Source organism: Oncorhynchus clarkii, chromosome 30 (genome assembly GCF_045791955.1).
Source record: "Oncorhynchus clarkii lewisi isolate Uvic-CL-2024 chromosome 30, UVic_Ocla_1.0, whole genome shotgun sequence".
Lineage (NCBI taxonomy): Eukaryota > Metazoa > Chordata > Actinopteri > Salmoniformes > Salmonidae > Oncorhynchus > Oncorhynchus clarkii.
The window spans coordinates 15,737,023-15,754,677 of record NC_092176.1 but is presented as its reverse complement, the minus strand read 5'-3'; the positions used below and the strand labels follow the sequence as shown (position 1 = coordinate 15,754,677).

The window sequence follows — 17,655 nt, the reverse complement described above, 5'->3', positions numbered from 1 at the left end:
AATACTGTTATTAAAAACTTTGATCGTACCTCAAACAGAGGTGCATATAGTTTGTAACGTTAACTTAGTATATAGATTGAAGAATAGGATATGCTACAAATGTGTTACTTTAAATAATTTATCACTTATATACAGGGGCGCAACTTTCATTGGGGACGTGGTATATGATATATCAGAAATTGTTGGGGACATGGTATATCAGAAATTGTCTTTTTGTGCAAACCCTATATGGCGCAAACGCAGTAGACCCAGCAGGTCGGGCACGGAAACGTATAGCTACACTTCCGGTTGCAGTTTTTTTTTGCAGTGACTGACACAGCTGGAGTGGGGGGAGGCCTGGCTCAAGTGAAAGCGAGCTACTGGGGGAAATGGGCGACGTTTGATTGGGAAAAGGTGAGTTCGACAGACTTCAACATTGATTTGGACACAAACGGAAGATAATCTCATCATCAAAACGTTGTTTCTGCTTGTGTCATTTTCTGAAAAGGTTGCCCGCTAGCGGCTCGCGCTAGGTTGCTCTCCAACGGTAACATTAGCTTGCTGACGCACACGCTTAGCTAATTTTGGGGGAATTTGCCTGTAAAACAAGGCTTCCAAGTAAGCTAGTCATCTTCGATATACGTCAACAGCCATGATCTCCGCGCACCCCGCACTGTTTTATTTGTTCTGCATCACCGTTCTAGCTAACATACTTGCTAACGTTAGTCAAATAACGTAAATTAGCTAGCTCGCTAGCCAATAACTTGTTTTGGTAGCCTTAACTGTCAGCCTGGTGTTTTATGCCGTTTGATGTAGCCACCTATAGTACCTAGCTAACTAACTAGCCTGTCAGAATTTGTAGCAGGCTAAGTGGCTAATGTCAGATCGGGCGGCAGCAAGCTTGTCTCTAGAGACAGGCACAGTAAGGTTATACAGAAGTTATACTAAGTAACGTTACAACTTTTCGACGCCAATTAGTCCGCCTTGTTATCCCCCACTAGAAGGAAAAGTCTAATCTAACTTTCTGAACATGACTATCTTGTCAGATAGTGTATCAAGAAAAGGAATAGCCTAGCTAGTTCGTGTAGGTAACGTTAGGCTAAAACAATGTTCCATTTCATTTTGCTGGGACCCAAAGTGGCACCATAAAACGCTCGTGTTGTGGAAATGGAATGGTTGCTTTAGTTGGGTAACATTTGTTCAAACCGCTGTAAAATAATTAACTATAGTAGCTAGCTAGTTAATTATCTAGTTAGTTATTGTTGCAACTTGTAAGTAAAGTTGACATTATTTTGGGACTAGCTAGCACGTCTCCTGTATTCAGTCAATTGATAAATAACATGCGAATTAGCTGCACTGATTGAAAACAAACCTTAAAACTGAAATATGTCAAATGTAGGCAAACGTTATTGGATTACACATAAATGATAGGTCTTTTTTTAATCTTTATGTTGCGCATCTGGCTTTGATAAAAGGCCAGATAAAACTACTGGTAGTCTGGTTGTATGTTGTGGACACAGCAGTACAAAGTGCAGTTTCATCTAGGGTCATCCAGGTGTCCTTGAATTCCAGGATTTTCCAAAGCTTTGTTACATTAACTTGTTAGATAGTACCTTTGTTTTTCACTAGGTAATGCATACTGTGTTAATAACTTGGACTTTGTTGAGCAATACCACAAACATAAAGGGAAGCACAATGTAACAGTATTTTTTCAAATAAAAGGGAAGACAGAACAACACCCTAGCACCCTGAAATTCAAATCTGGACCTAGAAGACGACAGCTTTTTTCAATCTACCCCTCTAGTCAGGGAGTGATTTATACCCAGAACCAGGTGTGTGTAATTAATTATCAGGAAGAACAGAACAGTACTCCGGTCCTCTTGGGCTAGGGTTTACTGTGGGCGAAAACCCCTTGTTGATATGGTCGAAAGAGAATCGTGCAAGCTAACAGGCGAGCCACAAACAGGCAAATAACAGCTCAGAACGGCATTTGGGAATGCACAGCTTGCTGGTCTTTGTAACGGATGGGCCATTGCAACAGACGACTACACCGGGTTCCACTCCTATCAACTAAAAACAACAAGGAAGCGGCTCCAGTGGGCACGCAATCACCAACACTGGACAATTGAGTGGAAAAACATTGCCTGGTCTGATGACTCCTGATTCTTGTTGCGTCATGCTGATGGCAGAGTCACAATTTGCTGTAAGCACCATAATTCCATGGCCCCATCCTGCCTGGTGTCAACTGTGCAGGCTGGTTGTGTAATGGTATGGGGAATGTTTTCCTGGCATACGTTAAGTCCCTTGATACCAATTGAGCGATGTTTGAACTCCACAGCGTATCTGAACATTGTTGCTGACCAGGTGCATCCCTTCATGGCTACGGGGGTCTGACCCGGTACTAGATGGGTGTACTGAATAAACTGGCTACTGAATGTATTAACTGCATTGGGAGGAAGGATGTTTGTCATACTTTTTACATTTGTATATTTTTTTGTTGTGTATCTAAAATCATAAGTGTTAATTTTCGTCCCTTTCTGAACCTAGGCCTTTACATGCCTCCTGTAAGACCTTATGGTCTGAGAACTGTACATGGTGGACATCTTGGGTGTCTTTATACTTCTTACAGTGTGCTCTTAAATATACACTGTCTAGATTCTGAAACACATTTTTTCACAATTTATTTTACATAAATATCTCAAGCACCCTTTTTTAAAAATGTTGCTTATTTTTAGACCATATTTGTCAATATATTTATTACATGTCACATTTCCAGAGGGGATTCTCTGGTACTTAAAAAAAAGATGACACGTATATACATCAAAATGTACATTAAAGGTCACTAACCAATCACAGCCCTCCTTTAGGATTGTACATTCCGCCAATCACCAGCAGAGGGAGTTCCCTTTGAAGCCATTTTCCCATTCACTGTGTTAGTGGTGCTAGTGCTTTGACGGTCATGGAATTTTGGATGATGGTAATTGGCCAGCCAAATGACTGCGGTCCTAATAATACAAATATTTTTTATTATAAATAAATTATTTTATCCTCTTCTCTGCTCCTGACTGCATGTGCTACCATTAGGGCTGTCACAGACAACCCCCCCAAAATCTTATTTCAAACTAACCTATTATATATGTAGTTTACTGAGCTTGTCTGATGCTATAAGCACATTGTGTGATTTTTAAATAATTAAGACACACAAATGATTCGAGGCAGCCAGACAGCCTAACCAGAAGGAAAAAAAAACATGTTCCCCAACCACTACCTCCCGCTGCTGCTGGCTTTTGCAGATTCTGCCATTACGCTCCTGAAGTTGCCGGTCATAGGCTACTCCAGGCATCGGCAAATATTTCCATTAGGAGTGCCAATTTATCTTACCATTTTTACCGATCTGCATGCCAGTTATGATTTTCATATGCCCATTTTCGTAGAAACAGTTTAATTTATTTTATAATAATCTTCGTATCTCAAAATCATTGTCATGTGATTGAATACTTCTCAATCTAAATAAATGTATACAAATCTACATTTCTGTTGCCTATATAATTGCAGCCTGACTATATAAATATAGCCTACAAAAATTGCAGCCTGCATGTAAAATATCCTGATAAAAAAAAAATAAGCTTGTCTGCAAGAAACTTGAAACATTGTATCAGCTTGGTTCAGCCCAAAACTTGTGCTAACAAACTTGCAACTTGTATAAAATATTCTTGTTCTTCAGTTTCTTGCACCAGTGAGCTCCTGACAGACACCGCTGTATTTGTGCAAGGGATAAGAAGTAATCAGGTAGACCTATTTTAAAACGTTTCCACGGGATCAGTTTTCCCCTTTCATGGCAAGTGGTTTTCGAAAGGGAGAGAGCTTGAAATTTTTTTCAAATGGGCTACATTGTCATTCTCAATAATGTAAAAACAGACTTTGTTTGAGGTGAAGAAAAAAATACTTTGAAGCTCCACAGCTCATTAATGGTGGTGAGCTAAGACAATCAGGAATACTGCCAGATCCCCAAATGGGCACATTTTATAAGCTGACATTTGGCCAGGTAGTCTAGGCCTACTTCTGCATGTAATCAGGTGTGCATTCTTACTCAACGTTGACAGGAGCGCTCCAAACAAAACAATGAATAAATTGACAGCTCGTAAATTAAATTTGCCAAAACTGGTTTCTCTCAAGTGTAGCCTAGGTTGGGTCAAATTATTGGTCAACCAACAGCCTATTTACCGTCCAGTCGACTAAATAGGGTCAGCCCTAGCTGCTATAAACACAGAATGAGTATAACGGGCGTCCCTATTCAAGTAAAAAATGGCACAATGGGTTGACTGGCGGCCATTGTGAGTGTACCCACAGGATCAAAGCAGGAAGTAAAATGTAACTCGTAAAGCTGAAACCACACAGAGACTCCGTCAATGGTGTCAACTTGTGTGCAAGAGTAGAGAGTCAATTCACATACACTGCCAACTTATTTGTCTTGAGAATCCATAATAAGCAGTTGTATTTATGTTTGCTATGTAGCCCTTGTGAATTACTGTTGTTCCTTGGGACACACCTTATGTCCAATGGGAGCCACCGTACCTGCCTCCTGTTATGTTGGCTCATGAACATGAGGAGAATTGTAGCTAAAATACCCTAGCAGTTTATAAAGAATTTAGTCTCTTATGTAGTTTCTCAGCAGCAGCCTGCTTTGCCTATATGCCTGTGCTGGAAATCAACAAAGGTAGGCATAAAGTTGTTTTCAAATATGTATTATTGGCACAGGCAACTAAACTTGTCAACACTAAATACACACTTAACTATACATGTCACTGTATTTTCATTCCTGATTTAACAATACACAGTCTATTTTCTGGCAATTTACCCACTCACTTTATCAGCATTCCTTCGCGTAAAGGCGAGAAGAATACTTGCTTTCTAACTTGAAGTGCATGATGCTGTTGATGATCCCGGGCCTGTGTTTTCTCTTCACTACTGTGTATTCTAATTCCAGCGTGTAAAAAAAAAAACACAAACACACGCTTTTTGTTTGATTTTGGCTTCACGCAACTTTTTTGAAACTTATGACAGTTATTTTATTTTCATGACCGTCTTCATCCATGGCTGTCGGTTATATGGTAATTGTGCCAGCCCTAGGTATGGTGGTGCTCATAAAATGTATCATAATGTCAGAATTAGCAGGGAACCCACTGAGGAAATGTGGTGTACTTCTAGAATATATTGTTCCAGACAATGTCTAAAAATATGCTTTTTTAAAGTGTTTTAATATTTAAGGTGAATAAATGAATGATTGTATTTCAGAATTTAGACACTCCATATGTTAGCGCACACTATAAGGAGTATCATGACACCAAGATGTCTGTCATATAGGTTCACGGATCATGAGTTCTTACAGGAAACAAGTAAAGGTCTAAAAATAGCCTCATTTTCTCAAATTATTTGTGATGCAAATGTAAAAAGCATGTCAAACAGCCTTCCTCCCATTTAAATTTGTTCTGGCAATTCTCACATATAATCTGAGATAGCCCCAAAAATATTTTGGCGTTGATTCGCCCCACTAGGTTGCGAATTGCCGGTATTTCCTTTTTAAAGCAGCTGAGCCAGTCACATGTTTGTTTACAAGTAGTATCTAACTTAGTAACTAGTTAAGCTTGGTTTAGCAAGAAGCTAACCATATCTTGATAACAGTGGAAAAATACAACCTTACTGTTTACTTTGTTTTGTGTGTGTTCAGAAAAGTTGGTAGAGCATGGCGCTTGCAACGCGAGGGTTGTGGGTTTGATTCCCACAGGGGACCGTTATGAAAATATATGCAATCACTACTGTAAGGCATCCTGGATAAGAGCGTCTTCTAAATGACTAAAATGTAAATAACTATAAGCTGGGATGTCTGACCTGCAAATAGTTTGTCAGAGGCTGTATAAATTGTTTGTATTCACTAGTTAGCATTTAGCTAGCATTGGCTATGGGATTTGACATGTACTTGTTAGCATTGCTAACCTTTGGCTTACTGATGATGCTCAGTGGGGTTTTTTGTGTTTGAAAATAGCGGCCCTTGTGTTCAGGGTTGGTGATCACATTGTAGGATTTTTAATGAATTTATTTGCAAATTATGCTGGAAAATAAGTATTTTGTCAAACTTTAAATTCATTCATTAAAAATCCTACAATGTGATTTTCTGGATTTTTTTTCTCTTTTTGTCTGTCATAGTTGAAGTGTACCTATGATGAAAATTACAGGCCTCTCATCTTTTTAAGTGGGAGAACTTGCACAATTGGTGGCTGACTAAATACTTTTTTGCCCCACTATATCCCGGGATTTCGCAAGAATGGTATAAAAATCTGGATACCACCCAAGCCTAGTTTTGACAGTAGTAGGGCTGGGAATTGCCAGGGACCTCACGATATGCTATTATCACGATATGATTAACTATTGCGAATCAATATTATGATTTGATGTTTCAAACACATTGCTCACTATATGTGATCTGTCAGGATAAGAAACGCTGCAAGCATGTTCGCTCACTATTTAAAAAGGTGGAGGAGAACGAGCTATAGGATGAAAAATACTGGGTTTTGGCGCAGGTACAGCCGACTAACACCACCTACAGTAGCAACCGGTAGTTAGCATAGTGATTTACTCAGCTCAGCACTCAGTTTGGCTGAGTTTAAAAGAGACCGATTTGACTTTTCTGCCCAGCGACTTACAAGCAACAGGGAAGTATTTTTATCTGTACTGATTAGGCTATGCCCAGCGAATATGCAAAGCCTTATTTCCCTTGCTAGTTTTGTAATGTCCATTATTTTTAATTAGTCCTGTACTTCTTGTAATTGTGCTGCAGTAACTCCACGGTAGCTTGGTTATCAGTTTCTCTGGTCATTGAAATGTTCTTTACCCAAAGGGATTGGCCAGAACAGAAATTATTGAATGGCAGGAATAGCAGCCCATGTCAGTAATTGACAGTAAAAAGAGGTTGGTGATGACCTGTCAATGTAATCATGCCGACAGTACTAGACTGTATTGTTATTTTCATCGTGTTGGTCACATTTTGATTAGGTTAGTAGCGAAAGGATTGCGTTGTCTTCCAGTGCTTTTTCTTCAATGCCTGGGGAATTCTAATACAACATGGATGATAGGAGTCAGAATATAGGCTAATGGATAATGTCTTAATCAACCCAGAAACCCAATTTCCTGTGGGTCAATGATACATGTATTAATTCCCTGTTATTTCCATTGCTCAAATTCCGTGTGCTTGCAAGTTATTCTGCTCACACCAGGGCAAATAAGATAACCCCCCCCATGTACTCCCCCCTCCAATTTCACAAGATCCATTTTCTCAGAAGTCTCCCACTCCCGCCCATTTTGTATTGCTTTGCCATGTCTTGCTTGTTTTGCAATTTTGGCTTGGTTCGGGCTGCATGCTGTTTTGCAAAGTAGGCAAAACACTGCTTATCTTGAAGTAAGCATTCATTGCTTGTTGTTTGCCAGTGCTGACATTCCTGTTTTTACAATATGCTTTTTTAAATTGAGTGATGGGCAAGTTTTGTAGTGCAGTCTTTTGTTAAGTTACATGCCCACATTCCGACTAGTCATAGGCCTACCTACAGCAGAGGAAACACCAGAGTTCCACTTACCTGGTCTCCGGTCACTTCCTGGTACCTCAGTTTGTCCTGTACTCAGACAAAGCAATATGACTAGAAAATGGGTGTTACACTAGTTAATTTCACTTTTAGACTTCAGATTTTGATTTTTATTTTGGGCTTAATCAAACCTGCTAAATGTGTACGGTTATTAAAATATCAGAATATCCGAACGGACGTTAGAATTCGAGAACTTGTGAGTACACTAATGCAATGCAAGATGCAATAAAATTACAGAATTAAAAGTTAGCAAAAGGAGTAGGCTACAACAGCCTACCTATTGGTTGCTCATTTTAATTGAATGGGTAGCTGGCTACTCTAATCAAGACAGGCCCTGTTGTATGAGATGATTTAACATTGTGGCAGCTACAAGTTAGATCGTCTTGGCTGTAGCCGAGTTGCCTTGGCTAACATTACTTAGTCCCTCTCTCCCTTGCCTGCTCGGCTCGGTCCCATCTCACACCGGCCCCTCTGCAGCTGCAGCGATAGAGTGCCAGTGTCTCTCCTTCACGCAGCAATGCTCAGGTTAAAAACGTACATCTAAAAAAGACGCATGTATTTCAAACATCTGGATATCCAACAGAAATTCATGATACTATTCGAGTAGTGAAACTATTTCAAACCCCCATTCCTACTGCTGAACTTAAGTGAGTTTGTGTTTCCAATCCAGTCCGTTTTGACCGTTGCTTCTGTGACCCTTGCCGCTTTGGGTTCAGCTCAGCCACTCGGCATACGTTCTTTGGCTGCCCTTCAACTTGGCTCTCAGTTTAGTTTGCAATGCATGATGTTGGGAGTGGGACAGGCCACTGACACGTTTTAATATGCATGCTATATTTGAAAGCCTCATGATGGCAGAGGGGAAATAATGCTCTTCCATTTTCTCTTTCTGTCTTTTTGCCCTCAGTCTCCTGTGCCAACCAGGATGAGAACATATGGGTTAGTGGCACAGGTGTCTTGGCAAGCCTTGGCAATCAGAGAAAGTGTTTACGTTCTCAAACTGCTGACACTCAATGCGCAGAAGATCATACTGAATTTCCAGGGAGAGGCAGGCAGTGTGAGAGAAAGGTAGGAGGAGAGATTGAAGTGGGGGGAGTAGAGGGCAGAACTGTAGAACGGACTGAGACGGACACGTTTTTGTAAAATGGCTCAGGCCTAAAAAACGGATAAATTTGTACCTCGTGCACTACATGACCAAAAGTATGTGGACAACTTCTCGTCGAACATCTCATTCAAAATCATGGGCATTAATATGGAGTTTCTTACCACTTTTTTTTTTTCTATAACAGCCTCCATTCTTCTGCGAAGGCTGTTGGAACATTGTTGCAGGGTCTTACTTCCATTCAGCCACAAGCATTATTGAGGTTGGCCACTGATGTTGGGCGATTCAGGCCTGGCTCGCAGTCAGCGTTCCAATTCATCCCAAAGGTGTTCGATGGGGTTGAGGTCATGGCCCTTTGCAGGCCAGTCAAGTTCTTCCACACGAGCTTGACTACCGTTTCTGTATGGACCTCGCTTTGTGCACGGGGGCATTGTCATGCTGAAACAGGAAAGGTCGTTCCCCAAACTGTTGCCACAAAGTTAGAAGCATAGAATCGTCTAGAATGTCATTGTATTCTGTAGCATTAAGATTTCCCTTCACTGGAAGTAAGGGGCCTAGCCCGAACCATGAAAAACAGCCCCAGACCATTATTCCTCCTCCACCAAACTTTACTGTAGACTCTATGCATTTGGGCAGGTTGCATTTTCATGGCATCCACCAAACCGAGATTCGTCAGTCAGACTGCCAGTTGGTGAAGCGTGATTCATCATTCCAGAGAATGCATTTTCACTGCTCCGGAGTCCAATGGCGGTGAGCTTTACACCACTCCAGCCGACGCTTGGCTTTGCACGTGGTAATCTCGTGTGCGGCTGCACGGCCATTGAAACCCATTTCATGAAGCTGCCGACGATCAGTTCTTGTGCTGACTTTGCTTCGAGGCAGTTTGGAACTCGGTAGTGAGTGTTGCAACCAAGGACAGACGATTTTTACACGCTACGGTTTTCAGTACTCGACAGTCCAGTTCTGTGAGCTTGGGGTGGTTTTGGTAGTTCATTCTGTGTTGGTGTCTGTCACAAAATTTTCCTTTGAATGGATGTTACTTTTTTGGAGTTCTTTTATATTTTTTTAATTAGTCCACAGTCTCAACTAGAGATGGACGATTAATTAGGGCCGATTTCAAGTTTCGGAAATCTGTATTTTTGGGAGCCGATTTGCCTTTTTTTTTTTTTTTTTGTTCACCTTTATTTAATCTTTATTAACTAGGCAAGTCAGTTAAGAATACATTATTATTTTCAATGACGGCCTCGGAAACAGTGGGTTAACTGCCTCGTTCAGGGGCAGAAAAACAGATTTTCACCTTTTCTGCTCGGGGGAACCAATCTTGCCACCTTACAGTTAACTAGTCCAACGCAATAACGACCTGCCTCTATCTCGTTGCACTCACTAGTTAACTACACATGGTTGATATTACTAGATATTATCTAGCGTGTCCTGTGTTGCATATAATCTGACTGAGCATACAAGTATCTAAGTATCTGACTGAGCGGTGGTAGGCAGAAGCAGGCGCGTAAACATTCATTCAAACAGCACTTTAGTGCGTTTTGCCAGCAGCTCTTCGTTGTGCGTCAAGCATTGCGCTGTTTATGACTTCAAACCTATCAACTCCCGAGATGAGGCTGGTGTGACCGAAGTGAAATAGCTGGCTAGTTAGTGCGCGCAATAGCGTTTCAAACTTCACTCGCTCTGAGCCTTGGGGTGGTTGTTTCCCTTGCTCTGCATGGCTAACGCTGCTTCGATGTGGTGGCTGTTGTCGTTGTGTTGCTGGTTCGAGCCCAGAGAGGAGCGAGGAGAAGGATGGAGGCTATACTGTTACACTGGCAATACTAAAGTGCCTTTAAGAACATCCAATAGTCAAAGGTATATGAAATACAAATGGTATAGAGGGAAATAGTCCTATAATAACTACAACCTAAAACTTCTTACCTGGAAATATTGAAGACTCATGTTAAAAGGAACCACCAGCTTTCATATGTTCTCATGTTCTGAGCAAGGAACTGAAACGTTAGCTTTCTTACATAGCACATATTGCGCTTTTACGTTCTTCTCCAACACTTTATTGCATTATTTAAACCAAATTGAACATGTTTCATTATCTACTTGAGGCTAAATTGATTTTATTGATGTATTATATTAAGTTAAAATAGGTGTTAATTCAGTATTGTTGTAATTGTCATTATTACAAATACATTTTTTTTAAAAATCGGTATCGGCTTTTTTGGTCCTCCAATTATCGGTATCGGCGTTGAAAATCATAATCGGCCGACCTCTAGTCCCAACATACCTCACCTTTTTAGGGGCTGCAGGTAGCCTAGTGGTTAGAGCGCTGGACTAGTAACCAAAAGGTTGCAAGATTGAATCCCCGAGCTGACACGGTAAACATCTGTCATTCTGCCCCTGAACAAGGCAGTTAACCCAATGTTCCTAGGCCGTCATTGAAAATAAGAATTTGTTCTTAACTGTCTTGCCTGGTAAAATACAAATATATAGGATTTTCAAGAAGCAAAGTCTCATTTGCCACATCATAATGAAGCAGTGTTCAGTCCCGCTCTGGGTGTGACCAAGTGACTTGACATTTACAGCTAGCCTGGGCCGGCTACCACTTTGTTGCCAAATAACCAGATTTTTGTTTTTTCTTTGCCTGAACAGATTTTTAAAATGATTAAAATGTAGAACTGCTTTTAGAACACATTCTGCTTCACATGGAGGACTACTGTTCTTGTCATATTCCTACTGAATAATTCAGTAATTTGATGATTCTTTTCAATTTGCTTCAGAGTGCTGTCATGGTAGCCTATCTTGTTATGACCACTCAAGGTTCAAGGGCCTGCAATGTTAGTGCAGTGAGGATTTTCACTCCAGATCTGCTAGTATGTTTTGTTGTTTTTGCTCGCTGGCTGTTTTTGCTGTGGTGCAGGCTACTTGTTTTCTGAGTGCTTTTGTATTTTGATCTTGTGCACTCCCAACAATAAAGATGGCCTGAATCCTGAAATGGGTGGAATGACTATGCTCTTGCACGCCATCTCCAAACTTGGATGAGGCTGCAGTTATCCCTACAGTCATTCCTTTGCTAGATTACAGTGAAATTGCCCAGATGCTGGATCTTATTTCAAGTCAAGATTGTTCTCTTATGAGTCAGTAAGGTCAACCCTTAACTTGGCTACAATAGGTCAAATGCACACTATTATTTTTGTCCAGGCATTTCTTGTATGAATATACTCAACACATATTTGTTGAAGCACCAGGGAAGTGTACAGTACTGTTTTTTCATAAAAAATTGACATCCTTTTATGCTGGTGCTGCTAAAGATTGAGGGTATCTTGTTGAAGCATCGTTTTTTTCCCCCAGGCCAGTGTGAATGTGAAATGCTGTAGTCTAGGTTGCTCAGTGTTGGCATATTTCTGGCACAGACAGCCAACGTTTGCTCATATAGCGTGCTTGTTTTTATTTGGCTGTTGTGGCACACCATGAATGTACTTGTAAAATAAAATTAACCTCACCTTTAACTGTCAATGGATATATATTTTGTATGTGAAAATGCCACTGATTCAGTGGATGACTGGTGTTCTAAGATGTATCCTGATTCTTATTCATAATGATTTTTTTGTTTTCTCCGTTTCTGCCACAGGCAGCCTACAAACTGGAAAGACCTATCCAAGAGATGGACGACGGCAGTGCCTACATAGAGTTTGACGTGCCAGAGTTCAGCAACACCGTTCTCAACCAACTCAATGAGTTGCGACTGCAGGGGAAACTATGTGACATAATCGTTCACATCCAGGGCCAGCCTTTCCGTGCCCACAAGGCCGTGCTGGCGGCCAGCTCACCGTACTTCCGCGACCACTCGGCCCTGGGCACCATGAGCGGCCTGTCCATCTCCGTCATCAAGAACCCTGAGGTGTTTGAGCAGCTGCTGGCCTTCTGCTACACTGGCCGCATGTCCCTGCAGCTCAAGGATGTCGTCAGCTTCCTCACAGCAGCCAGCTTCCTGCAGATGCAGACCGTCATCGACAAGTGTACCCAGATCCTGGAGGGCATCCACTCCAAGATAAGCATCCCCTCCAGCGCCACAAGCCCAGACAAGGAGGGCTCCCAGGCCAGCCGCAATGGTGTCAAAGACAGCAGCCTTTTCATCAACCCCACACAGATCTCCCCCCCATACTACTCCAGGCACAGCATAGAGGCCCGCTCTGAGCTGGCTGCAGGGAAAGGCCATGGCAGGGCGCGGTACCAGGAGGAGGGCCAGTCAGATCGTGGCAGCAGTGACGGTGTGTCAGAGCAGGAGGCAGCCATGGAGGGAGAGACAGAGCAGGTGGAGCTGATTGGGAAGGACGGCCAGGTGACAGACGTGCACGTGAAGCTGGAGAAGGCAGATAGGCCCAGCTACTCGGACAGCTCCTCGGCAGGCGACGATGGCTACCACACAGAGCTGGTGGATGGAGAGCAGGTGCTGGCTGTCAGTGTTGGCTCCTATGGTCCCGTCATCCAGCCAGCCGGCTACACTTACTCAGGCCTGTCATCCCCCTGCTTTGTGAGCCTCAGCAGCTCCAGCCCCTCCCGCTCCATGCTCAGTGGCTTCAGGGGCGGCAGAGCCAGAGCCAAGCGCCCCCCAGTGACCGTCCCAGCAGAGGTCCTGGGTCATATCAAACCGGGAAACACTGAGGACAGCAGCGAGGTGGTGTTGGGCCAAGTAGGTTTTGAGAATGATGTGCGAGAGCGGAGCCTGCGCAGCCAGTGGTACCCCTACAACGAGAGGCTCATCTGCATCTACTGCGGCAAGTCCTTCAATCAGAAGGGCAGCCTGGACCGCCACATGCGCCTGCACATGGGAATCACACCCTTCGTCTGCAAGTTCTGCGGCAAGAAGTACACGCGCAAAGACCAGCTGGAGTACCACATCCGCGGCCACACGGACAACAAGCCCTTCCACTGCCAGATTTGTGGCAAATGCTTCCCCTTCCAGGGGACCCTCAACCAACACCTGAGAAAGAAGCACTTGGGGGCCTCAGAGGGCCCCAACCACATGGACTCTCCAGAGAGGACGGAGGGCATCTCTGGTCAGAAAGACCCAGAGGATGCCTCAGAGGGGATGGCCTTTGAGACGCAGTATGCTGAGGAGGCTCCGGCCAACGACATGGAGGAGAGCTCAAAGTGCAGCCCTGAGGAAGCCCAGGCGTCCAGATGTGATTTTTAGGCCCTGGCTCTGGTTGAGGAAGCTTTAAGATATGTTCTTTAAACGTTTAGGATTTGTTTTGGAACCGGCTCCTTTCAATGTTGAACCTACTTTGTGCATCCGTTTTCTGCCTGTCCATCCATTTTTGTGAAAGTCAACTGTTGCTTAATGTAGAAGAAGAGGAGAAAGGGGTACTTTTTAAAAATAGATTTCAAAGGGAAGGGGTATCAACTTGCTATTGATAAGGTGCCCTCAATAATCAAGGCCTTTTGTTTTCGCTTTAAAAAATATATATGTTTTAAAACATATTTACAGAGTAATATAGGCATGTTGCAATAATTGATAATGTGAAAGCTCTGATAAGATGCTTATCATATCATGTTTTTACCTGACCTGTTTTTGCACATGTGGCCAACTAAGGTCACTTTACTCACAAGGAATTATTTTTCTGCCAAGTGCAAAGCTTTGTGTGAAATATCCGTTCAATACCTCATGATACAACTACATACTCATAACAGACAGTATTTTAGCTTTTATGAAACTCCACCGGGTTCTACCTCATATCCAAGAACCTACCAAGAACAGAAGTGTTCACCGTTTTAAAAACAAACCGTTTTGCTTTAGGGTCTCTGTTTCATTTGCCAAACTCTAGGCAGAACATCCTCAGTCCCAATGCTAAGCCTTGATACTTTAGACTAATATTCCTTGCTGATTGTATGAACGCTGGACCGTGTCCTTGTCCGTTGTTTCATGGTCAGACAGGATGTAATGTGGGCAAAGAACGAAGGTGCTATATTGATGTGTTTTAAGAAATATTAAGTGTGTTTGCATTGAGCATGCGCAAGGAGGACAATGGATAGAATACAATAATAGAGGATAATACATGACATATATGATTTCCACTGTCTCTACAGCCAAGATCTATGTAAGCAATAAGGCCTGAGGTGGTGTGGTATATGGTCAATATACCATGGCTAGGGGCTGTTCTTATGCATGATGCTCCGTGGAGTGCCTGGACACAGCCATTAGCCATGGTATGTTGACCATATATCACAAACCCCGAAGAGCCGTATTGCTATTATAAACTCGTTAGCAACGTAATTGGAGCAGTAAAATTTTTTTCATACCCGTGGTATACGGTCTGTAATACCATGGCTTTCAGCCAATGAGAATTCAGGGCTTGAACCACCCAGTTTATAATTGTTTTTAGAACACACAGGACAAATTCCTCGTGTCTGTCTCTTTTCACCACTGAAGGTCACATGCAGTTGGTCAGTGCTTTTTTTATATTCTCTTCTTAAGCAATAAGGCCCAAGGGTGGTGTGGTTTATAGCCAATATTCCAACGCAAATGGCATGTTCTTATGCACGACGCAAAACAGAGTGCCTGCATACTGCCCTTGGCCATGGTATGTTGACCATATATCACAAACCCCCGAAGTGCCTTATTGCTATTATAAACTGGTTATCAATGTACTTTGATCAGTAAAAATAAATATTTTGTCATACCTGTGGTATACGGTCTGATATACCACGGCTATCAGCCAATCAGCATTCAGGGCTTGAACCACCCAGTTTATAATATATTTTAATCATACATGGAATCAATGATTTGATCCTCATACACAGTGAAGTCATTTGGAGTGTCTTCCATTCTCTTGATGTTTTAGTTTGTTAATTCTCAACCTGTTTATGTGAAACTCTTAGTTTATTTGTGTGAAGATTATGCTCAGTGCAGAGTCCCACTCATTAGCTTGGTACAGCAAGGGCAGTACTGCCCTGAATCTGCATAGAATCAATATGCAAATAACAACTAAGGAATATCAGCCATCTTGTCATGGCATTTCTTTATTCACTCTCCATTTCATTAGGACTCATGTTCTGCTCTCGTCCTCTCATTCACTGTTTCTGCCCTTCCCTGATCCGACATCACTGTTGAGATGAGGGAATCAAATGGGAAAATCATTTATGCCTCATTATAAAATAAGCGCTTGATGGTATTTTGAGAGAAGCTTGTGATCCAAAGTAATGGTGCACTTTTTGTGTTTCAAATAGAATCGTCTGAATGGAGACTTAGTTTAGTTTTGTTAATTTTTTTTATGTCTTGAAGATCAATGGTGACCATAAATGTATTCGGCACTATGCTACTGCTTTTTAATAGTCGGGAATCAAATTGGAATTGGAATTGCTTCGGTCAGTGTAAGCCCTTTTGACAACTGATGTTGATAGCTAGCTATTTCAGTGTTAATAGGTAAATAATCATTGAAGGCACTGTTGGTCTTGATCTGCTTGTTTTTCGAGATTAGCTGGGCTGTCAGGGCCTAGCAGTTGGACGAATGTCATTGACCACATTTCAAAATGTTAATTTCGTTATTCATATCGTCATAACTCACAAATGCACATATGGTGGTAATGGGGGGGTATGTTTGTTAGACTTATATTGCATTTCATGACGAAGCATTGCAATGCAGAATGCCATGGCATAGTACAGGCCCAGGGATTAGCTGAACTGGCTTTCGACTTATTGTATGTCGAAATGCTTCTAACTACGGTAGTTGACAAATACAGGAATAAATTATTGCGCCAACATGCTAGTCCAGAGTAAGCTCTTTTTAAAGGCCCCGTGCAGTCAGTGATTTTCCATACCTCTTTGCCAATAACATAGTTTTCCCTTCCCATTCAGACCACTCCCAGACATTCCTAGCAAAATACTTGCTTGAAAGTTTGTTTGCTAAAAAGCCATTTTTGTCCATTTTTATACAAATCTATTACAGTAAGGTACTTAATTGTTACCCATAAATGATTTGATATTGATATAAAAACAGCTGCATTGGGCCTTTTAAGATCAGGTGGAAAACTGATCCTTAAAGAGCACTTTTTGACAAGTCATTTTGCCCCCTTATCCCTATTCTTGCTGATTTGCTATTTCAGCAGTGTGACGCTTTCCTTGTATCCTATGTACCTTTTTTAGTTTTTACACATGATCACATAACTACAGTAAGCCTTCCAAGGTGGTAGAAGGCTCAAATAAAATGTTAATTGTCACATGGTTCACTGTTTAAAAGTGTCCTGAAAACACCAGAGGTCCAGGTGGGTGTGAAAGAGCATTTCCTCTTCATTTAATGTAGCACCACCATTTATGATACCTGTTATTTTTTCGGTTGTTAGTGCCCTTTAAAAAAAAAAAAACGTTTATTTTGCAGTGATTTTTGTTTTCATATTGGAATTGAGCAGTTTTGCATGCATGTCCAGTGTTTTACCCTATTTATTTAGCAGTGTCGGCCACTTCAAAATAATAGTTTATATTATGACACTTCCACTGTGGGGCTCTATTTGTCTCTGCAGTTTGAAGGAAGTAGAAGGTAGTTTTGCAAACCATTGCTAACTAGTGTTAGCACAATGACAGGCATGCTAGCTGTTGAGCTATTGCTAGTTAGGAATCTTCCTTTAAACAGCAGCGCGTCTTTGCAGAAATACATGTGTGTTTCTGCCCAGACATGCTTTTAAAGTGATGGTGTGAGATTTTGCCAAATAAGCACTTTTTCTACATACCCAGTCAGATGAACTCATGGATACTAGTTTTGTTTCTGCATGCAGTTTATTGAAGGAAGTTTCTAACTAGTGTTGGCGCAATTGCTACCTAGCGTAAGCGCAATGACTGGAAGTCTATGGGAACAGCTAGTATGCCTGTCATTGTGCTAACACTAGTTGGCGATGGCTTGCAAAAACACCTTCTACTTCCTTCAAACTGCACGCAGATAAATAAATATAGCC

At 41.9% G+C, this 17,655-nt stretch overlaps 1 protein-coding gene across 1 annotated transcript; it reads left to right on the top strand.

Moving 5' to 3' along the window:
* The first annotated feature begins 300 nt into the window (after positions 1-300).
* On the top strand, positions 301-17,070 carry LOC139389395 (zinc finger and BTB domain-containing protein 34-like). Its single transcript, XM_071136118.1, has 2 exons — positions 301-393; positions 12,338-17,070. Exon 2 carries the CDS (start codon positions 12,371-12,373, stop codon positions 13,901-13,903), a length of 1,533 nt encoding a protein of 510 aa, XP_070992219.1. The 5' UTR covers positions 301-393; positions 12,338-12,370; the 3' UTR covers positions 13,904-17,070.
* Positions 17,071-17,655: the final 585 nt, after the last annotated feature.